Source organism: Pundamilia nyererei, unplaced genomic scaffold, assembly GCF_000239375.1.
Source record: "Pundamilia nyererei isolate P.nyererei 1_Seehausen unplaced genomic scaffold, PunNye1.0 scaffold00076, whole genome shotgun sequence".
Taxonomy (NCBI): domain Eukaryota; kingdom Metazoa; phylum Chordata; class Actinopteri; order Cichliformes; family Cichlidae; genus Pundamilia; species Pundamilia nyererei.
In genome coordinates this window covers 2,071,676-2,095,080 of record NW_005187477.1, presented here as the reverse complement: position 1 = coordinate 2,095,080, position 23,405 = coordinate 2,071,676, and the positions used below count along the sequence as shown (strand labels likewise).

The window sequence follows — 23,405 nt, the reverse complement described above, 5'->3', positions numbered from 1 at the left end:
ATAACATTAAAGGGATTCTTCACCTGAGATATGTCAATGTTGGACATTTAGTTGCAAATCTTCATGAAGACACATCAAACTGGGAGACATTGTCTTTATGTTCTCCACAAAATATCAGATATCAGGGGCTTCATTCATTCATGGTGTGGAGGGAAGCTACGACCGAGGCATAGTTTTATTTTTGTGTGTGTGATTCTGAAAATGGAAGACGTCAAATAAAAAACACTGACATGAATAATGATGGTGAAAGGAAAAGACTTTTATACCAAAAAACAGAAATAAAATAACCACAGTTCACAGTGTGACAAAGTGCAGGATGCATTCTCTCATTACAATACTGATTGTTCAGGTTAGAGATAAATAGCGTAGCATATTTTAGTAAGAAAAATATACAATGAGAGCTGATTTTTTGTTGAAATATCAAATATAAAGTGGAAAATAAAGAAAGTGCACAGTAATTAACAAACAAATAACAGGTTACTCAATGCTGATATCTAAAACCTGCAGTGCATGAAGCATGAATCCATACTTGGTTTTTCTTGTGTTGTTTAGCAGGTACGATAACTCCTCTATGCAGATGACACCCAGCTTTACCTCTCTGCTGGCGTCTGTGCAAAAACTCCTTAACGTCACAACTATCCAAGCGATGTCACATGTGTGCACGCACAAATCACACAGGTAACTGTACCCACCAGTCTTTAAGAAAATGTGGGTGTTCCCTGACTGGTTCCTGGAGGTTGCTGTTACTGGGTGAAACTGGTTGTACCAAAGACCTTGGATGCTAACAGATTGCTGTAGCTGCACCTACGTTGAATGAAAGTGTCCGATTTGTCTGAAAACACTGTCAACTACTGAGCGGTAATGAAATCACTTGTTGCCATGTTTGCCTTCAAAGTAAAAGTTGTACTTTTTGAGTGGATTTCAGTTCTAAGGCAGAACTTTGTCTTTGAAGGCAAACTATTCATTTCCGGTTTGTGTCGCACTTTAAGTTTTACGACTGTCTGGTGGTTATTTAGTGGGTATTTTCAGATAAGTCAGTATCTTTCATACACACTACAGGTGATTGTGTAGTGACCTGCTCATTAGGCAGGTGTTGTGCTCTTTGTAACCAATTAAAATGACGACTACATTCAGCTACAGAGGACATACAGATATATAAATGGAAATGCTCCCCGTCTGTGGCACATGTGATGTGTTAGCATCCATTGTATGGATTTGAAAAAATTTTGTATAGATGGTCATGGCCCCCCCTCCCCGAGGATGACTCTTACCCACTTTGTTATCCTGACACCTCTCCACGAGTCCCACCAACAGGTGACCTTTGGTTTTTAACAGATATGTAGAAAAAAAACCGATAGAACCCATATGAACCTAACAGTGAATGCTAACATGATACAGATATAGGACTTGATTTTAATCCACCTCTATAGTCTATTAGTGTGTTAACTGTGTGTTACGATTTGATTAACATGTGTTTAAGGCTATTTTGTGCATGTTTGCACAAAACACTGTAAAGTAAAACCAGACCTCTTTTATAAAACACCAGTTTAGAAAACACAAAAGTTTTTAACTCTGGACAAACAAAAAAAATGAAATACATAAATGTGATAATGACACATGTGATAATGAGTGGATACTGTAGATGATGAAATGGCAGCTAATATCAAAGTTAAATGAAAATGAGTGAAATTGAAAACCTGTAAAACAAACACTTCTATCGAAGCATCTGCATCGTCCTCCTCCCGCTCTCGAGGGCGACCAGCTTTAACGGCACCGTGACTTCAGCTCCAGGACTGACAACACAGACTTCCTGTTGTAATGAACACTGCAGCCTCTAGGGGCGCTTTCAGCATTTTAACTAACGAACTAACCCTTTAAAAATGTTAGTCTGAAGCTCGTTTTTAGCCATGCTAGCAGCTTTGCAGTAAGGACGGTAACATCCATGCTTAAACGTTGATGTTCAATGAACCACTTCAAACAATCACGGTTTCCACAAAGATGAACTCCTTTCCCCAAAGCACGATTAATTGGTCCTTCGAGAGCCGGAGCCCTGGGATCGACATTCACCGAGGGGAGAAGAGACACGCTGAAAGACTGACGTCAGTCAGGAAGTTCCTGTAGTAAAGTCCCGAGACGCTAAGCAACGCCAAGTAAGTTGGAGAGTGACTCTATAATCGCAACTGGGTTTGTCTCCCGAAGCTGGGTTTGTGTCCCGCAACTGGGTTTGTGTCCCGAGAAATCACCCTGGGTTTGTGTCCCGAGTGTCCCTTCATTGGGGTTTGTCGCGCGACTGGGTTAGGGTCCCGAAAGATTGGGTCGGTGTCCCAAGTGTAACGGTCAGAGTTCGAAGTAGGCCTAATTTGTGTTGTTGTTGTTGTTGTTATATGCGTTTGTGTGAATGCTGCGGAGCAGGTGTGGTCTGTGACACGGTTGTTGTTGTTATCATAGGTTCCCGAGCAAGTAAGACTGCATCACAGGGAGACAATGCATTCATGCAAGAATTCACTCCCAGCAGCGCGAGATATTCATATTCTAATACAAAACTGTGATTTTGAGGGTAAATTGGTTGCTGTAAAATGTTTAGATTCAAGTCTTAGAAATTTTCAGAAAAAAAAAAAACCGCCTTGAAGAGTGTGTGGAGAAGGCCAGCCCACATCAGCAGCAGTTAACATATGCTCTGGTGAATGGCTTTCCCCCACCCCTTGCTGACACAAAATGCTTAGATTATTCTTTGGCTTGCCCTGATCAACAACAGCCTGTGCTCCAGACCTTAGATTTAATTGAGGTGGATAATTGTTAAAAGTAATTTGCATTAAGCTTAGGGTTGCTCAAATTCAGTACAATGACATATGAGATGAAGTAAAATAGGTAAATATTTAAACTAATGATGTGCATAGAGGCACTTGACCTGTGTGAAAGACTGTCGTCTTATTATGAGCCATTGTTGAGATATAGAGCACACCTGTGAAAACAACTAATATGCTGAACCCTGTATGAAACATCTAAAAGTACATGATGGAGAAGCTGAATTGAATATGAAAGTGCACGTCTTTGCCACTGTGGGCAAAGCACGCAACCACTGTGTGAGGTTGCGTTGTGGTCTCTTCTGAGCTGATGAGCAAGCTACACATTATCAGATCGAGAGCTGGCTGAGAACTCATCAAAGAGAGGGAAACAGAACTATGATAACTGTGATAACTGGAGTGTGCAGCATTTCTGTGAGTTCAGCTTCTTCTTTCAGATGTGCAGCAGTTTTTCTGCATCTTGACTCATGTGTGTAGAGCGTTCATAGCATCAGCATCATGATTCTATGAAAAGCACATGAACCAGAAGCTATGGTGGTGATGACAGCAGTTTCCTATGAACATCACCTAATGCTGTGCCACTGCACTGTGCATATGATGACACTCTGAAGACTGCTGGGATCATAACAGCAGTAAGATAACTGGACCCAGCATCCTTTCCACAGAGGGGTTTTTCTGCAGAGCGTGGACAGTGGAGGAGTCATAAGTACCCCCCTCGCAGGACGAAGGCCTGAAGTGAGGTGATGGGGGTTGATAGAGGCCATAAAACTAGAGTGCTGAAGAGGTCTGCAGCTTTCATGATAGCTGAGACCCATGTTGACAAACAACAAAACCAACTGGTATGTTTGAATGCTTATTCTACTCTGGTCCTATGGACAGTGATGGAAACAACTGGAAGAGACATTCATGACGCCCTGCAGAACTCAAACCACTCTGCATAGATGATGGGTGATCACAGCAAAGCTGGGATGTTTTTGAAAATGTTACTTTCTTATTTCAACTATTAAATTAACAATTCATTTGTTTGCTCGTAGGATGCAGTTTGCCATTGGATGAGATCAATGAGGAATGGGATAACTGCTAATACATTTGTCAAACTGTGTACGGTTACAGTAATTTAGGGTGATTGACATATGCTGTGTATAAAAATGTTTGCATTGAAACCGTCAGACATGAGGTGATCATAACTTTTCTAGCATAAAGGTCAAAAAGGGGGGAATGTTAGGTTTTGTATTGTTGATTGTCATTTATGCTTAGAAATATCTACTTATATATGCTTAGAGTTTTATAATTAGTTGTAGATTGGTAGAGGTTTGAGCCTTAATAGTCTGCAAACTTTGTGTGCACACCTACATCCTGGGAGCATGGGAGAGGTCGTACCTTGTCTTATTGTTTCATGGTAGGATAAACGTGGCTGTATCTGTTTTAGGCTAAGTGCCTTTTGTTTAGATGAACTGCTGGACTTCCAGACCAGCAGGTTTAGGGAAGTTATGTATGGGGTCACACTCTGACCCCATACACACACACACACACACACACACACACACGGTACTCTTTGTGTGTATGTAGACGTCATATGTTAATGAACCTATGCATATTCATGTAACCTCAATAAAGGAGCAGTGTTACGGGGGAGCGGACGAGAGCAACTGGGGTCAAGCGAAGGAACGGCGTTTGTCCGGTTCTCTCCCGTGCACGAGAAACATGAAGAACTTTGCCTACTTCGTGTCTTGCTTGCTGTGTAATTATATTGTCTTCAACGTTTCAGCGAATAGGTTCAAGCTACAAACCTGTCAGGGAGATTTACATTTTCCTTTTTAAATATCTGCACAGCTGTTAGATGATTAGTGTGAAATATGACTCGCACATACATGGACGTCTGTCCTCTGAGCTGCACGTGCTGGGCTCGACCTGCACCGACGGTGTCGAGCAGCCAATCCTCTGTTCTCAGCTAGATGTAAGAAGTTATTCCGTTTTTTTCTACCTTACGTTTTTGTAAAATTCATAGTTCATTCCAACTGTATTTTTTAACCGTTTTTAAATTACTTGAACTATTTTGTTCCATTTGGGAGGTTTTGGTTATTGTGCAGCCTGTTGGTCAATGATTATATAGTTCATAGAAATAAACTTGACTACTGTACTCACATGGTGTTCTTTGTCAACCACAGTCAAGAGTAAACTGTTATATTTAAGCACCAAGAGCTACGCAGCTATGTTTAGGCATAAAGAACTTGGTCGGCTTCAGCAAATATTGTGGTTTTGGGTTAAAAATGCGACGGCCACATTTAAAACTGAAACTTTGTCCAAAACAAGTCACACTATGACATCGCGTGTCGTTGCTCAGAGGCCAAAGGAAACCGTGCGGGTATCTGTAAGTGGTTTTGGCCAAACATCACCTGAAGAGGAAACAAGGTGGAGCACAGTCTCATTAACCCAGGACGCTGAAACGTGCCATTTGTTCATAATGCGACACTGATAAAAACATTAGCTTGTTGATGGGAAATGTTTTCTGGTGTAAATACTGACAGAGCTGCTAGCATGGCTGTGGACTTTTTCATATCCTTAAAGGGAAAATGAAACTTTGTTCCATAAAATGAATAAATCTGAGTCAGTCCTGGTCAAAAGCATGACTATAATAACTCTCATTCAGAGAAACCGCGAGCCTTCCCCAGGCTGAGCTCCATCAGCTGTAACTGTTCTCAGAGAGCTGCTGCTACGCTGCAGAATTCAGGACTTTCTGCGGGTCTTTGACGGTGTTGCTGATCAGCCCCGTTTGGGAGTTTGTACTGTTCTGACTGTGAAGCCTCATCAGCGCCACCTCCTTACTGCTCTCTTCTTCTTCCTCCCCTCGGCTGCTAACCCTCCTCACGGGCAACTCCACCCTCAGCCTCTTCCAGAAGCGTGACGACAGCTCTCTGGACTTGTCCCCCTGCCATCGGACCAGCGCCAGAGCCACCCGGGCCCGCCTCAGCTCCCTGACCCAGCCCTTCCTCCGGACTGGCTTGTACTGGACCAGGATCACCCGCAGGTGCCCAGCTAGCGCCATGGTGTCAATGCCGGCCTTAAGCTCCAGCAGAGCCTGGGAGCCCTGCGAGGCGTAGCCGGGACTGACGACCACCAGGAGGCGCCTGCTGCGAGCCACGAAACTCAGAGTCTCATCTGTGATGGCTGCAGGGAGAGAGGGATAATGAAGGATGGATGGATGAAAGGATGGATCGATGACGTGTGTTTTGGTTCACCTGTTCAGTGTGTGTGTGGTGTGTGTGACAGCACACGTGAGTACTCACTCCCGCCGGGCAGGCTGTCTCGGTCGAAGATGCACACCGAGTACCCGAGCTCGTTCTCCAGGACTCTGCGCAGCGTCAACAGAACAAACTGCTCCTCCTCACTGTTCCTCGCATACGAAATGTACACGTCGAACTCCTTATCATCTGAACACACGCGCACACACACACACACACACACACACACACACACACACTCCATTACAGAGGGGAAACTTCTGAGCTTCAGTCGTCAGGAAGTCAGGACGTAAATGTCACCCACACATGTCGAGTCAGCGAGATAAAAGTGAGTGGAAACTGATCTGATAAAGCGCCTCCTCCTCCTCCTCCTTCTTCTTCATTCTCTACAAAACTAAACTGAACTGTCTCACTCAAGGTTTTGGACTTTTCAAATATGCTGCACGTTTCAGTGAATCGCTGCTCTCCACGTCTGTTCCCATTTTTCCACATGACATGAAAACGTCCCTGCACACACTGCTCAGACGTCCTGTGTGACATTTCTGGTATGCACAAGTTTCATTTGCAGATAAGATACAATCTTTTTCTACCACGACATGTGAAAACTGTCAAATTTTGCCTCCGATTGAGATAAAGCGAGGGGATTTTTCTGTGAGAAGCTGACCGAGTGTCCTCGAACACAAACATGTAGCTCTGGAGTGATTTTAGGGTCACAAAAGTTCTCCTTTAATAAACTAAATGCTGCAAGCGCAGCCAGGCAGCGCGACTCGTAGAGGAGAAATTTAGTGTCAGGGCATAAAAAGTGAAGTGACACTGCAGATATTTCAGTTACCTGGCCAAAAACAAGGCTGTAGCTTTATTACCTCGTGTTTTACACCCCGAATATGCAGAATCATAATCGCACAAAAAGGTGATAAAAACGGTGCGTCTGAGGGTTTATCTGACTGCGGGTCATAAAGGGAACGGGCGAGCAGGTAGAGGGAGCTGGGGGCGGGGTCTCACCTGTGTGCCGCTCGTCTGTGCCAAACCAGGAGCGATAGAGCAGCAGCAGCTCCAGCCAGAAGACGTGATAAACCACGAAGAGGATCAGCATGAGGAGCAGAGTGACACCGAGGCCGCAGCCCAGCTCCACGGTGGGCAGCGACACTGCAACACAAACACACCTGAGGCCTCAGTGATAGCTAAGCCACGCCCCCACAGACAGAAAACAACACAGGGCAGGGGTCTTCATCATTTCATTGTAACAAACCTGTAAGAAATGGAACGACATCTGTGCTTTTGATGCTTTCTATCTAACGCTGCTCGAGCTCAAGAGCGCCCCCTGTGGGAGTCCACAGTGGGAGTTCTACATTACGCTGGACGTTATCTATGGTTTTGTCATCGACACCTTGGTCTACTAAAGACGTCACAGGTGTTGGGTGGGGATCACCCAGGACCATAATTCCCAAATCGAACTTCCTGTTTGTTCACTGAGACCTGAAGCTCATCTGGAAAGTGTTTACTGAGCTTGAGTTTCAGATGCATGACGAGCCTTTAATGTGAAACATCCACACGGCGTGAGCAGCGCTTCCTCACCTTCCTCCTCCAGCTGAGCTCTGCGGGTATCGAAGCCTCGCTCGTTCTTCACGGAGCAGTAAAACTCTCGCTTCAGGTCTTTGGACTGGAAGTCCTGGATCACGAGGATGTTCTCGATAGTCAGGTCCCTGAAGTGGTCTCTCACCACCCTCAAAGCACAAAAACAAGTGACATTTCAAAATAAAAGCACGCTTTCTGCAGGAATTTACTCTCCGCTGCTTTCGTCTGATAGTTCGAGTTGTTTTAAATATGCTGTGCTGCTGATGTCTCGCAGCCTAGTATATATATATCAATAAAGTAGTGTTTCAAGTTTGTTACATTTAAACAGCTCCTTTCACATTATAAGCACTGAGGCTACAGATGCACTTTACACATTTTATCTTGTTTTTGTAAAACACTCTTTGAGTTGAACTTTAATTCACTATTTTGAGCTTTTTACTGAAAGGTTTGGAGTTAATTCCAACGGTGCAAAAATAGGAGACGCTGATGAAAGTGAAGGAGGCGTCATTTAAAATGAAAAACCCAAATAAAAGCAAAAACCTTAGCAGTGGTCAGCGCTCTTATCATCAAGTTTATTTGGAGATGTGACTTTATAACAAGCGCCCGTGCAGAGCGGCCGCTGGCGCACGCGCTCTGTTCGCACCTGTTAATTTGTGTGAATCGATCAGGAAGTTTGTCCAGCGTCTTCCCATCAACTGTCCACCAGATCTCCCGCCACGGTTTGTCCAGGACGAACGGAAGCTGACCTCTGCACACCAGACGCACCTCGGTGCCTGAAGAGACAGAAGGATATTCATTTCAGTACAGGATGAAGGTAAAGTGTTTCCTGCTGCAGGCGTGGATGTTCACGTTAAACAGTTCACTCCACTCGTGGATCTGCACGATGCCATAGAGTGGGAATATCCTAATGTGGTCGTTTTGAACTGCGACTCGCGCAAAGCTGCACGTGGAGCTGGAAATGAGCGGCACACGTCCAACTTGGTGACGGACATGACTCAAAGTGATTCTAGTGTATTCTCTGGATTCATTTCTGTTGAATATTTGCGGTTCATTAAACGATCCGTGCAGAACACATGTTCCCGAGCGTGTTTTTATATCTCGATGTTTCTTTGCTGCACAGCTTCATAAATGCAGTAATTCGGTCTAATTAACGACCCGTTCAAACTTTTTGGAGTCGCAGTGTTTGCAGCTTTGGAAAACGCAGCTGCAGTTTCATGACTTTATTTTCCTTTCACAGACAATGACGCTGATATTGAAGTCTTAAACTGCTGCTGATGACGGCGCTGCGGCAGTCGTTTCCTTCAGACATTTATCAGCCTGCTGGCTGCAGTCCTGCTCGCCTCCATCGGCACCGACACTGTGTGTGCATGTCGCGTGCGTTGATGGAGTGCGTGTCCGTGCACGCCGTTAGCAGCTCGTTCTGTTTTATGAGACGTTCTCCCGCAGCTTCCACTAATTCTGAGCGGACGATTAACTTTGTGAATGTCGAGTCTCAGAGAGCCAGTTTGAAAGAAGCTGCTGGCAGACGAAGTGCCGCCCGTCACGTCCTCAGAGTCCAGCTGCAGGTGGAAGAACTTCCTCCACAGAGCCACACGACTCTTCCATCAACTGCTGATGTTGTCCATGCACATCTGGACAAATCAGCCTGGTTAGATTCACCCCTGTCCCCGTCCTCTGTGTTAATGAGAGACGTGGCGTCTGTGCAGACCTTTGTGTTCATCAGTGTGAGCAGGACTGAAGGCTGCTGTAGATCAACCTCATTACACTCAAAATGTTCTTAATGGGTTCAAAGATATCTGTGCAGCACGTTTTATTCAAGCAGGATTTATGTTCCTGCTGTGAAGAAGTCACAGGACAGCCAATCACATCAAGTTATTTGTTTAACATGTGAGCTCTGTTGGTTTTGGTTTTTCTGTTCTTTCAATTTTTTATTCGTCTGCACGTTTTCCATTTTGACCAATCGTTTCTGATCAATAACAAATTAACACTATCGCTCCGTCAACAGCGACCTCCGGCTGTCATCTGCACCGATCAATGCGTCTGCTGCCTCGCATACAAACAGGGTCTCCACAATGCACGACTGCAGCAGCTCAGGGTGAACGACGACACAAAGAAAACCCTTAAAAACGTGATTTTTCCTTCCGGTCCTCATCATGACACATTCCAGCCAACAGACATTTTCTCTCGTCCAGGGTCTGCCCCGGGGTCTCCTCCACACTGTTCCCAAAGGAACGGGCACTCCAGCCTGTTCCTGATGGGAACCTGGTCTCAGACTGAGAGGTGCTGAAGCTGGAGGTCATCGCTCCGCAGAGCCAGAAAGACCATGAGGCCACTGAACCCACAGCCCACCAGGACTCTGAATTAGTGCCAGCAATATGAACCAAACAATGGGCCCCAAGGTAAAGCCCAAGGCATGTTTGACCGCCATCTCCAAGTCACGGCAGGGACGGTCAAATGCTCATGAAGTTTATGCAAATCTTTAAATCTACACATAGGAGCGTTTAGCACGTCCTCGAGGCCTCTGAGCTGTAAAGCTGCAGTACAAACAGGAGAAACGTGCAAAGACAAAGACGACTGAACAGCGCTCGGGGGGTTTGTTCACGTACCTGTTTTGACTGTGAAAATCTGGTCATGTGTGGGGTTCATGATGCTGGGCTCTTTGGGCAGCGAGAGGGGCACTGAGAGTAAATGAGAGCACCGGTTACCTGCACAGTTACTGCCTGTAATCTCTGTATGCGAGTTAGCAGAAACGGTGTCTCACAGATGGCCGTGACGTTGATGCTCCTGGTGAAGTTGAGTGTTTGGTTCCTCCTCTGGTACTGGACTCTGCAGTAATATAAACCCTGATACTGTTCCATCATGAGGTGAACCTGCAGACTGTTTCCTTTCTGCTCCCTGTCGCTGTCCCAGAACGGATACCAGTCGCACACCTGAGAACGGCGAGATTCACACACTTTAGTTTCATCCAGCCCATCCAGACCCGATCTGCAGACGATATCCTGCAGCTCCGCTCGGCTTTACAGCGTGTTTCAGTTCAGCTGTTTGCTTTACTGACTCGTTGACAGAAGGATTAATGAACAGAGCTGCCACGTTTAAGAGAGGAAAAGCACGAATACCACACTGAACATATTCTGTTAATTGAAAGAAGAAGTAAAACTGTTATTGCAGAAACACAGGCATCCCATCGTACGAGGAAGAGAAAAAAACATTTGTGAGAGAAAAAAGATTAATCAGCTATAACAGTGCTGATACGTCTGTGGTTTACTCAGTCATTAGTATCACAAGGTGTATAACGAAACCAGGGAGACTTCTTTACAAAACACATTCATTTCTAGTGAAACATAAAGTACTTCATTGAAGGGATTCCATAAGGCTCAATATTGGTCCCACTGCTATTTTCAAAATATGGAAAATGACTTTATACAAAGTTAGTTGAATTCTAATAAATATGTTTGTATATCATTAATATGTCATCATTTCACCTCTGCCCCTTGATTTTCTTTAAAATAATATATAATAAGTGAAGAAATGTTCTATCGTAGAAAAACATCAACATCAGTCAGAGTAACTAAAGAAAGGTAAAGATAATGTACAGCCATTAGAAAAGTTGCTGACTGGAAATAAAACAGAGCAGCCCAGTAACCATGATTCAAGAGAGCGCCAACATACAGCGACCAGAACAAACCAATAAACCCGTTACACTGAAGGCTGGTTGGAGATGAACTCAAACGACAGATCGTGTCAGAAGGTGGACGTCGTCCAGCTGCGGCGACTTCGCTTGGTTAAGTCGCTACTCGCAGAACAGACATCGATATGTTTGGTATTTGATTCAGTTTTGAGTTTGTGTTGGGCCCCAATGTTGTGTTCAAAACAATAAAAATGTTTTTATTTGCAGAAACATTAAAGATATACTCGATTACTTTTGATCTACTGACATTTAAGAAAATGTCAATTCAATAAAGAACCGAGTGTCTAAAAGGATTTTAATTTGGTGTCATACAGAGAAAGCACTCAGAGGCTGAAGGACCAGGCTTCATGTCAGAGACCAGCATGATTTTAATGTGATTCTGAGTATCTGAATGCAACAGAATCAAAGCTTGCAGATAAAACAGGACAGAGGTTAACAGCAGTGCTGAAAACTTACCGGGTGCGCCACAAAGTACCATTGGACCTTTGGTGCGCTCTCTGACATCTTGGTGGCATCCTGCAGGTCTGGACAATCTAACGTCTTCCCCTCCTGTAAAGGGATCAAGTCCTCAATCGGTGCCACGGCAACCGGAAGCGCACACTTAACAACGTCGTCCGGCCGCAACACTTTGAGGCGGATGGCGATCTTACTGCAGGAGGACTTGTTACTGCAAGTCAGAGACGAGAGACGTCAGCAAGCAGGAACCCATCCAGAGCATCTGCACATTTCAGCTCCGGCCAAACATTCAGATTTTTATTGGGGGGGGGGGCAGTATGGTGAGTGAATGACACACAGGAAACAGTCTGGGGTGGACTCCAACCCAGGCGCCAGCTCAGGAAGGCGCACGATGCTCACGCCTTTCCCACGATGCTGCATCAGCTCTTCTAAAAGTTTCGGGGAACTGACGGCGTTCAGAAGCGAAACATGACAAAGTGGAGCAGAGCAAACCACAAACCCACAGGACGCGAACACAGGCTGTGATTTTGGGTCATCGCTGGTCTCGGCATCATCAGCACAACAGAAAGAAGCTGGTTGACTCTCTGCTTCATCTCTAAAACTATTGAGCCTCTTATGTTATCTCAGGGTTGTGATTCAGATCAAAGATTCTAAACATCACCAACAAACTGATTATTATCTTATCATATCAACAGTCGTGCGCACGCTAGCCCAGCTGTGCTCTTTTACTCTCGAAACCAAACGTCAGGAACTTACAGGCTACAAATACGTGAACTCAGAGGCTCGTGAGAACTTGAGTTTTGACCTCTGAAACATGTGGATGCTATTCCTGCATCTGTGTCTGCACGGCTTTGTGCATGTGCCAAATAATTCTCTGAAGCCGGTAAGACAGAGGAAACAGGAAGTGACCTGACCACACAGGAACGCAGAACTAGATCACCTTGTTCTTTGAGGTCTGCTGCAGTATTGGTACTGAAAGCAGCTCTGGCAGCACTCGTACCACAGACGGCAGCAGCCTCATGACGGACGGACCGGCAGTGAAGTAAACGACGACATCAGAAGAAATACGTTTGTGTTTGTAGCAAATATGAAAATTTAAATACAGACGTCGGTTTTTTGTTTTCATTAGTCACAAAATAACTGATGTGAGCTTAACTGGTTGTGGCTCAGACGACTTACAGGCGGAGTTGTAATGCCTGTCTGGCTGGGCCTGATCTCCATGAAATGTGTGCTGTGCGTGTGTGTGTGCATTCATGTCTTTGTGGGGACCAAAAATTGGAAGTTCAGTGTACTTGTGGGGACCAACGTTTGAAGGCATGTCTGAGACTCAAAATGTGGTTTTAGTGTCAGGGTTACAGTCGGGTTATGTCAATTAAAAGCCCCCACAAGATATGAATCCCCGACATGTGTGTGTGTGTGTGTGTGTGTGAGTTTTATTCATGTGCTGAGATAATCTGCCCAGTTCAGATTTATTACGGCCGACTCCTCCAAGTCCCCAAAAACATTCAGATGGAGCTGAAGGAAACCCCGCCCGTCCTCAGTGACTCGTTGCTAACACGGCGAGCTGTTTGCTCGCCGTGTTAGCGGGCGAGTGTACGCCGTGTGCAGAGTGCAGCGGGTTCGAGCCCTCCTCTCTCTCTCCTGTCTGTCTAATAAAAATTCCACGAACAATCATCTTTTAACACAAAGCGTGACTGTTGTGCACGGCCGTCTAAGTTTTCATGTTTTTTTCAGTATCATTAGAAATGAATGAATCTTGTTTTGGACGCGCTCATTGGCTTATTATATTTTTATATTATTTTGTTTGTGTTTTCTAATAAATACAAAACACAATAGCGACGCAGAGACAGAAACATTATTATTGAAATAAAAAAAGGAAAAGCTTTATATAAAGGTAGTCAAAGCGTCCTCTGAGCGCCGGCTCATCGTTTAAAACGCTTCTTCGTCGGTTTGTGTTTCAAGGTGCTCGATGAGCTCACCATCACCTGCTGCTGTTGCTCCATCTGATTAACGTGTGATCTCCACACCGTCCAAATGCTTCACGCTTAAAACTCTAACTCCTATAACTAGTTCACATTCTCATTCTTCTGGATTTCAGAATAAAAGACTTATTTATAAATATGTTCCCGTGCGTTGCATGGTCAGGTGACTCGTGAGGTCGAGTAACGCTGATCTGCTTCCTGTTCCCGTCACTGGAAATGAATACGAGGCAAATTCAAACGTGAACACTTTTAGTAAAACGGGGCAGGTGACACTTTACTACATCACGGGATCATCACTTTGGCACAGACTGACCCTCGTAGACCGATCTCGCTCCATCCCGAGGCTCGCCCGGACCCTCCTCATCCCCTCGGGACCTGATCCTGTTTGCTGACTGTTACTTGGAGGTTTGGAGCGAGTCCAGCTGACAGGACTTATCCGTCGAGCTGAGCGGCACATTTAAGATGCTCTCACAGCCACTTTGGAAGATTAAGTGTGGAGCGGCCAAGACGGAGGATCGAAGCTAAGAGACCGGCTTGTTGCATCTGACTGATCTACAGGCTGATGACCGTCCGTGTTGGACCATCAGCCGGCTGGAGTCGCTAAAATCGAGGCCTATCCGCGAGACGAGTCTGAAGACTCTCTGTCAGAATTTATATTAATTGGAGAACAGAGAGGTCAGCTGCCCGCTCAGAGCTGTGGCTGCAGTGAAATTAAATATAATGTGGTCACTGAATGCTGTTGGAGATGGAGGCCCTCTGTCACCCCTCGCCTTACAGCGGCAGTGGAAGTGGGTGTGGCCAAGGCTGAATTGCTAATCATTTACACCTGAGGATAAAGGGGTGACGGAGGCTGGCTCGGTGAAGCTGCTTCGTAGCACTTTTAAAGCAGTTTGAAATAAAAACAGCATTTCTGGTCGTAACAGAAGGATTACAAACTGGTCGCAGTGTGGCTGGTATTGAACTCAGAGGGGGAAGGACCAGTATAAAACCATTATTTGTAATAAAACCTCGAGGTTCTGACGCTCTGGGCCGTTGACAGGTAAAAACATTAAACAATAACAGGCTCTGAAGGTTAAAACATCCTGAGGAAACAAATTATGAACAGAAAAGAGGAGGTCGTGTTTAAAGAGGCTCAGTGAGGAACCAGGAATCCTCCACGTCCAGATGAACAGAATCAACCTTTTGGGATTTACTTACCTGGATGATTGAGCGTGCTCAAAGACAAATGTTTGATATATTTACAACATGCGCTTCGGTTCAGACAAAAACTTTCCCAGCAGCCCCGGCGTCTTACCGCAGCATGCAGATGTACTGGCCGGTGTCGGCGGCGGCGGCCGGCTGCAGAAACAGTCTCTCTCTGTCTTTGCTGAGCCGCGAGCTGCAGAGCAGGATGACATCACCAATGAGTGAACGTAAATCAGACACGACTCAATTAGAACAACATTAGAACAAAGTCGGCGAGGCGGATCGAGCCGCCTCCCAAACACCATACGTCCTCTCTGGAAGGGAAATCGTTACAGCCCACTTCATCATTCAGCTCCTCTCAAAGTGTCTCAATTAGACACAACCCCCCCATCTGCTTTAAACTCAACCAGGCTCATCTGTAATCGATCACAAACACATCGGCTGTTTATTCCCTCTGTTATTCTCCAGACAACATAAAGTTTATATAGAAATAAACCTAAAACCTTGAACTGGAGCAGTGGAAGCCTGCAGGGCAGAAAAAGTGAAGCCGGTTTTGGGCCTTTGGCTTCAGCTTCCTTCTAAACTTGGTCGATCGTGGCTCAAGAGTTGGGAGTTCGTCTTGTAATTGGAAGGTTGCCGGTTCGAGCCCCGGCTTGGACAGTCTCGGTTGTTGTGTCCTGGGCAAGACGCTTCACCCGTTGCCTACCGGTGGTGGTCAGAGGGCCCGGTGGCGCCAGTGTCCGGCAGCCTCGCCTCTGTCAGTGCGCCCCAGGGTGGCTGTGGCTACAACGTAGCTTCATCACCAGTGTGTGGATGGGTGGATGCTTGTGTATAGTGTAAAGCGCTTTGGGGTCCTTAGAACCAAGTAAAACCAAGTAAAAGCACTATACAAATACAGACCATTTAAACTTCCCCTGAAAATGATGCCGACGCGTTAATGGGGGTTACCTGTACGTGATTGGCTGCTCCAGGTCGTGGCCCTCGGGGAGGCGGTACCAGAAGAGGTTGTGCCCGGTGCTCTGGGTGGAGGTGTAGTTGTAGACGGAGGGATGAGAGAAAAGAGGACAGGAGAGCCAACCGACCTCGCCCTCCACGACAGAGACCGCCCCCTCGCTGGACTCGCCCCAGTCGTAGCACATGGGCTCTGAGAGGAACATTAAAGGAACAGTTCAACCAAAGCAAGTCCTCGGCGTGCAGATCACACCGGGAACGAGCCAAACATTCAGCGGATGAACTTTTTTATCAGAAACTGATGAGTGAACAGGAAGAGGAGTTTGTGGGGGTTCTCCCTCTCTGGATCAGGATGCTGGTCTGGCTCTGATTTTTCTGTGCGAATTAAACAGCGCTTAGTGGATGTCATCGTTAACTGGCCTTGTTAAAGGACGCGTCCGCCTCATTAAAGGATTAAAGCGCAGAGGGCAGCTGCTGCACTGCTGAAATTAAACTGCTTGCAGCGGTTATTAAATTTGGTGCAGAAAGCTGCACAGAGCGAAGGACAAAGAGCCGTGCCTGTAAACAGATGGAGGCACAGATTTCTGACCCCGACCTCCAGGCTCAGAATATCCCAGCGTCCAGCTGGGAACACAGACATCAGCATCTGGCACACAGACAGACACCCGGCACAGATGATCATGACTGCTGCCTCACATGTCCACAGCCAACTGAGACCTTTTTTACTTCTTTAAAGTTAGTGTGGGAACCAGATTATGCAACACAGAAAACATTTGTTGTGGCTTTTTAGCCTCTCGTATGTTTGGAAAGCTGAGGAGAGAGAACAGGGCCAACAGCCTCTGCATCAGCCCCACACGGAGCTCTCTGCAGCACAGAGCGGTGCAACAGTCACGCCTCGTTTCTTTATGTTGGGCAGGAAAATTGGAAATAGGTGCAGCGATTTATTGAAACTTGGAGAAACATACACAGAAATACGGCAAAAATATGTGACTGCCTTTATTTTTCTGCTTGACCTCTGAGCAGCTCTGTCGCCTCTGCACGATGGAAACATGCAACCTAAGCTAAGGCATGCAATAAAAACGGGCTTTATTCATGTTCTTACAAAAATAGACTGACTGTGCTGTGCCTGGATGGTGTGTTTGTGTGTGTGTGTGTGTGTGTGTGTGTGTGTGTCTCCTGTGATGAAATTTTTCCTGCTGCAGAAAACAGATGTTCTGATGATGCAGATGTTAATAACAGATATTAATAATATGAATAAAGCCAAACGGGTCGCGGAAAATAATGTTTATTTTTATTTTTTGTAAATATGAAAACAACTTCATTAATATTTTATTTATATATTATTCTAGTAATCTGGAAAAATAATCTTCCAAAGCATTTGACTGAATGTGGACACCCCATGCCCCCCTTTAGACTCAGCCCTGCCTGCTGAAGGTGATGAAGGTCTCGGGTTAAGCGAAACATCAAAACCATCTCTTTCTCTTAGCCTGAGCTCGGTAACAGCTCCGCCTCTTTGCTCTCTGCCGAGTGTGTGTAGACCAATGGGTGCAGCGTGTTTAACTATGACATCATCATCTTAGTCACAGGCATGCTCTTTGATACGTTTCTACTGCGGGGCTGTTTTCAGGTGCAGATACGGGCGAAACGCTCACTGACGTCGCGAAGCTCAAAGCAAAAAATGAGCATCAGGGATTTTCTGTGATACTCTGTGAACTGGGCACTCCTACAGAAACAGACAGTAAAACATCATCAGCATAGAAATTACACGAACATCTGCTTCAGTTCCAGATTGCCGTCACTGTCTCTGCTTATGAAAATCATACAAAGGTGGAACAGGAAAAAACAGGGTGAATTTTAGCCCAGCACAGACATCCCGCCGTGCTGAATGAGGTGTCAGTAAAGCCATTAGTGCTGTAGTATTTATAGCTGATGTAATTCTCCTGCAGTGAGGATGAAACAACTCTAACTGATGGCTGTAACTAAAAGAGAAAGTGCAAACCCTCATCCAGGATCTTTATCGTAAGCAGGACTTAAATTACCGATTGATCATCAAAATTAGCGCAGACCAATTTTCCCTCAATTGATTTAATTGAGCAGCGGTCTCAGCGCTGACCCGAGGCCAATCAGTCAGTCAGATTACAAAGCACGCAGCTCGCTCTACGAGCACCTCATCTATAATGACTGAATGACTTAAATGGAGGATAAAGATGATTGCTGTTCAACACAGCATGGGATAATAATAAGGACGACTATCATCCACCACGAGGAGCAGACTCTTGTAGAATGTGCGACCCCTAAACCCACCTAAGCACAGGAAATACCCTTAAAATCACATCTAAGACCCCCCCTCACAGTCTAAACTGAAACACACACTGAAACTGTCTGAAGGTGCAAAACATTATCAGGGATCAGTGGGACCTCTGTAACCATAGAAACCAGGGAACTCATGCATTATGAGACAAATCCAACAACAGAAACTGTTTCGATTTCGTGGCTCGTCCAGCGGCTCGTCTGGGGTCCTGAGCCTCAGTTTGAGAAACTGAAGTGCAGGTGGTTTCAGGATGGTGAACACCGAGCTCTGGATTAATGGAGGCTCTGTGCCCCTCCTGTACGGAGCTGGATCGAGTGTGCGCGTTGGTAATTGACCTGTCAGGTTCTCCCGGCCGGCGTATTAGTCTTTCTATTAAAACCTTCTCCAGCATCCGTCCACCTCTTCCCGTCCTCCTCCCTCGATATCCATCCATCTACACTAACGCCTCCAGCCTGATCCTACCTCTCCACCTCCCGACACACACATCACCCATCCGTCCGTAACAAGCTGCAGCGTTTAGCTTCAGTCCCAGCGATCTGTATGAGGATAATAGGACTACAGTGATGGCGTCGCTGTGTTTGTGATGCTTCAATAATCTGGTTGAAACAGTTTAACATTGATCTGCAACTCGTGTCACAATCGAGGTTTGACTTTAGTCCTTTTATTTAATTTTGCCGTTTTCAGACGTCAGAAATAGCTTTTATTAATGAACCAATCAGGGATGTTACACATCAGGTGACATCAGCATCGTCCAGGTGACGTTTATTTCTTCACATCCTGCTGATGGTTTTAGTTACTCTGGAGGTCTTTAAGCTACTATTACACCAAACATCTGAGCTTGTCGGGCCTGTTTAGTCTCTATAAACAGATCTGCTGTGTGGGTGTGCAGGTCACCCTCAGCCGTGTGCGTCTGCAGCGTGAGCGTGGAGGGAAACTCGCGACCTTCAGGGTGAAATTTAAAATCACGTTGTTTTTGAAACGGTTGATTTATGGCACGTTTGAAGAGAGCAGCTTTTCCGCCCGCAGCGTCCCCTCCCCTCCTCCTCACTTTACATCCACCCACCTCCTCTACACTGACCTCCCACTGCCCACCCCCGCCTCCCTGCCACCCTCCGACAGCGTTACAAATGAGGCTCCTCGCTCAGGAACCATCCATTCGCCGTCCCACGGGGCGAGAGCTCCGGCTTTTAATTAACCTCACTTCTGCAGAGTTGCACCGCAGAAACAAGAAAGATTTTCAGTTAAGCAGACCCGAGAGACTCTTAGAGGAAAACACAGCACTCGTTTTTGTCCCTCTCAGTTCCCTTCAGCGTAGAAAGAACTCGTCGCCCTGATGGATCCAAATCCACACTTCATCCTCACTCCTGTGCCTCTACATGAGAATTACCTGAAGCTTTTAAAACCGATGTGCATTCAGATTTTTAGGTTTTCTGCTTCGCTGCTGCCGAAAGACAAAAAATGCCAACAGACTCGAGTCACTGACTCGACCCTCTGAGGAGCTCCAATCTCATCCCGCCTGTCACAGCTGTCACCTACCTGTCGGAGCGCTGGACTGACTGGCAGCAGGGGAAGTCCCGCCCATCACGGCGAGGAGGAAGACGAGGGCGGAGATGAAAGTTGCCCTGCAAAGACAAAGACTGTTAATGTTTATTTTTCAACAACCTTCAAAACAAACACAAACAACATGAAACTGCTTCAAACTTGACAAAGAAAATTTGTTTTGAGTCATTCTTGTCATCATTTTTCCATAACTCCATCCATGACTTATAAGTGAGTGAGAAAACCAAAGAAGGCGTTCACGTATGTGTGGTCTGAATATGTCTGAATGTCTTTATGAAATTATTTATTCCACAAAGACTCTTTTGTTACGTTGGGTTAGTGTAGCATCAGAGTTTAGAATTACAGTCCTCCTCACATTCAAGGTCTTAAATAATCAGGCCCCAGCTTATCTTAATGACCTTGTAGTACCATATCACCCTATTAGAGCACTTCGCTCTCGCTCTGCAGGCCTACTTGTTGTTCCTAGAGTATTTAAAAGTAGAATGGGAGGCAGAGCCTTCAGTTTTCAGGCCCCTCTTCTGTGGAACCAGCTTCCAGTTTGGATTCAGGAGACAGACACTATCTCGACTTTCAAGATCAGGCTTCAAACTTTCCTTTTTGCTAAAGCATATAGTTAGGGCTGGACCAGCTGACCCTGAATCCTCCCTTAGTTATGCTGCAATAGACGTAGGCTGCCGGGGATTCCCATGATGCATTGGGTGTTTCTTCTTCACTCACTACGTGTTAACAGACCTCTCTGCACTGAATCATACTTGTTATTAACCTCTGGCTCTAACTCTGTGCTGAAAAGGTCACTGCAGCTGACCTCCCAGCAGTCTACACACCTGTCTGCTGATTAACTTGCACACATGTGTAACTGACAGCTGTATCTGCTCACCTGACCAGCATCCAAAGGTGTGCAGATCGTGGAGGGATATCTGAATGATTCGAGAATGAGTTTGTTTTTTAATTTGCATCCGTTGCCGGGGAAACCTCCGACACACACCGGCTGTTTTACTGGACTACAGCACGAGTCCAGGCCGACCTACCCCACCTCTGTCTGTCTGTGCACGTCCATCTCCATAAATCTGCAGCAGAGTGAGCTGATTAATCCAGTCGTTATCTGAGATGAGATGGATGATGACCTCCACGTCTAAGGAACTGACTTCAAATGAAAACCAACTGGCATGGCAGCGAGAAATGAGAAATTGTATCTATTTTCATTTCATTTTATTGGTTTATTGTGGGAGTGTGTGTTTGCTCTGCAGCAGCGAGTCATGATTAATTTTTATCGATCAATATGTGCCACCTCCTCCTCCTCCTGCGTGCAGCGCGCTTCAGGACAGGAAAGGGGGTTAAAGGTCACATGCCTCCTTACATAGATGATCACAGCTAAATAAAAGTTAAAGATAGATTTGAAAAACGGAAATCAAATAAAAACTAGACTTCTGCCAAACAACAGGATCTGACTGAGTCAAACTCTAAACACAGGAAATGTCTTCAGCTTTAGTTGTTGTTAATCTGCTTAAATCTGCAGCCTCAGCGAGCCGTTACTATCAGACAGTACTCACGTATATTCCTGCTTTAACTATACAGCTGAGAAAGCCATGCTTTATCCTAATAATCTATAAAAAGCAGAGTAAAGATTACCCGGTTACTAACAGATAAAATAAAAAAGGAGGCACGGCTCGCAGGGACAGTAAAACTTGCAGCGCCTGAGATTTCACTCTTAAAGGAAGTCACGGTCCCCTGCCCGCGCACCTCCACAGGGAGGCTGATGAATGTCTCTGAAAAACGAAACGACCCGAGCTGCAAGCAGGTAACTGCTCAGGTCACGCTGTCTGAATAACAGACCGTCTTCATGGTCGCTTAGTAATCCAAACCCGTCGCACTGACAGGAAGAAGCTTTGCAGCTTGTTTGTCTTTCCTTCGTCCACCTGGAACAATTGGAGGAGACTCGGTCAGCTGATCGCAGGTGAGGCAGGTGAGACGTTAATGCGCTTAAATCTGGAAATCTGAAAAGTCACATGATCAACACGAGACGCTGATCACTGAAAACGGTTTTGGGCTGAAATACAGTTGTTGGCACTGAGCCTTCTCAGTTGCCATGGTAATGCATCATCTCTGAGGAGGATGGGCAGCGCATATTTATCCTGCAGCTACAATCCACTTTGCAACCCACCTGCACCCAAGCTCCTCCTCCTTCTAACTACGTGAGCGTGAAAGCTGCTCTCTCCGAGGAGGTCGGGGTGGTGTGCAGTCCCCCTCCACCAAACTTGACACTTGGCACAGTGCAGTCAGACAAATACTGTTGTCCTGGCAACTGCCAAACCCAGACTCGCCCATCGGATTGCGAGATGGAGAAGCGTGATTGGTCACCCAGAGAACGCGTCTCCACTGCTCTAGAGTCCAATGGCGACATGCTTTACATCACTGTATCCGACGCTTTGCATTGAGCTTGATGATACAGCCGGTCGCCATGGAAACCTGCTCCACAAAACTCTCTACGCTCTGTTCTTGAGCTAATCTGAAGGTCACGTGAAGTTTGCAGAAGTTTGCAGACAGTGGGTGACCTCTGTGCACGGCGCACCTCAGCATCCGCTGACCGCGCTCTGATTTTATGTGATCTACCGCTTCATAGTTGTGTTGCTGTCCTTCACCATCGATTCCACTTTGCTATAATCCCACTAACAGCTGACTGTGGAATATTTAGTGGCGAGGAATTTTCACGGCTGGACCTGTTGCACAGGTGTCGTCTTATGGAAGTGACTGGAACACCTGAATTCAGTGAGTTGGTTGGTGAGTGGATACTTTTGGAGATGTAGTGCATCATTCAGGAGATGACTGCAGCGCGTTGGGCGTGAGTAAAATAAATAAGGGGTTGTGTTGACCAGCACATCGGCGATAACCGCCGCCGTAGGTCTCAGACTGAGCCTGTCGAAGGCTGTGACGCAAACAGAATCGTGACTCACGTCTTTATCTGCTTCATGCCTCTCATGAACAGAAACCAGCCTCCCAGTATGGAAACCATCACTTTCACTTCAGTTCCCATTAGTCTCATTAGTCATGTGGTCTGGGAAAACATCCCAAAACTTCCAGTAAGACTTTGTTCTGTTCGACCAACACCTGAAAACCTACAAACGTTCATTCACCTGAGATGTGAGAGGCCACAGATCTCAGCTGTTCCTGTTTGACATTTTAATAACAAACGAACAGCGGAGCCACGGGAAAATGCACCACAGCAGAAAACGAGTAAGAAGGTGAAGAAAGATGGAGAGGCGCTGCAAGAGACAGACGGAGGGACATAAAGAGTCACGGTGGACAATCAGGCAGAACTAGTGGATCCCAGGAGGGACATACAGACCCAGAGCTGCTCACCAACGCCATCCATCACTCACACACACACACACACCTCCTGTGTGTGTTTGCACGAGCGAGCGATACGCTTCATCACAGGTACAGAGATATAACCCCCTCGAGCTTCGCCCCAGAGGATTCTGGGTACTAGATTGCCCATTTTTTAGAGACTGAGTGAGTTAAACAAACACACAAAACAAAACAGCAGCTTCCTCTGAGGAAATCTTCATCACTCCATCTGCACACTTCATTTACAGTTTACTCATCTGCTCGCTTTCATTTCTTTGTTGTTTTTCTTCATTTCTGGGGGGGGGG

General features: G+C 46.0%; 1 protein-coding gene across 1 annotated transcript in view; it reads right to left on the bottom strand.

Annotated features, from left to right (window-relative positions):
- Positions 1-4,584: 4,584 nt before the first annotated feature.
- Positions 4,585-23,405, bottom strand: part of il1rap (interleukin 1 receptor accessory protein) — a 19,979-nt gene continuing 1,158 nt past the window's right edge. The window contains exons 2-12 of the mRNA XM_005737460.1: positions 19,731-19,816; positions 15,881-16,076; positions 15,042-15,125; positions 11,766-11,976; positions 10,383-10,551; positions 10,228-10,299; positions 8,265-8,394; positions 7,622-7,770; positions 7,049-7,192; positions 6,092-6,235; positions 4,585-5,972 (exon numbers count right to left, since the gene is read on the bottom strand). Coding sequence (XP_005737517.1) covers positions 5,518-5,972; positions 6,092-6,235; positions 7,049-7,192; positions 7,622-7,770; positions 8,265-8,394; positions 10,228-10,299; positions 10,383-10,551; positions 11,766-11,976; positions 15,042-15,125; positions 15,881-16,076; positions 19,731-19,816 — 1,840 coding nt within the window. The 3' untranslated portion in view covers positions 4,585-5,517. The remainder of the gene's footprint in view (positions 5,973-6,091; positions 6,236-7,048; positions 7,193-7,621; positions 7,771-8,264; positions 8,395-10,227; positions 10,300-10,382; positions 10,552-11,765; positions 11,977-15,041; positions 15,126-15,880; positions 16,077-19,730; positions 19,817-23,405) is intronic.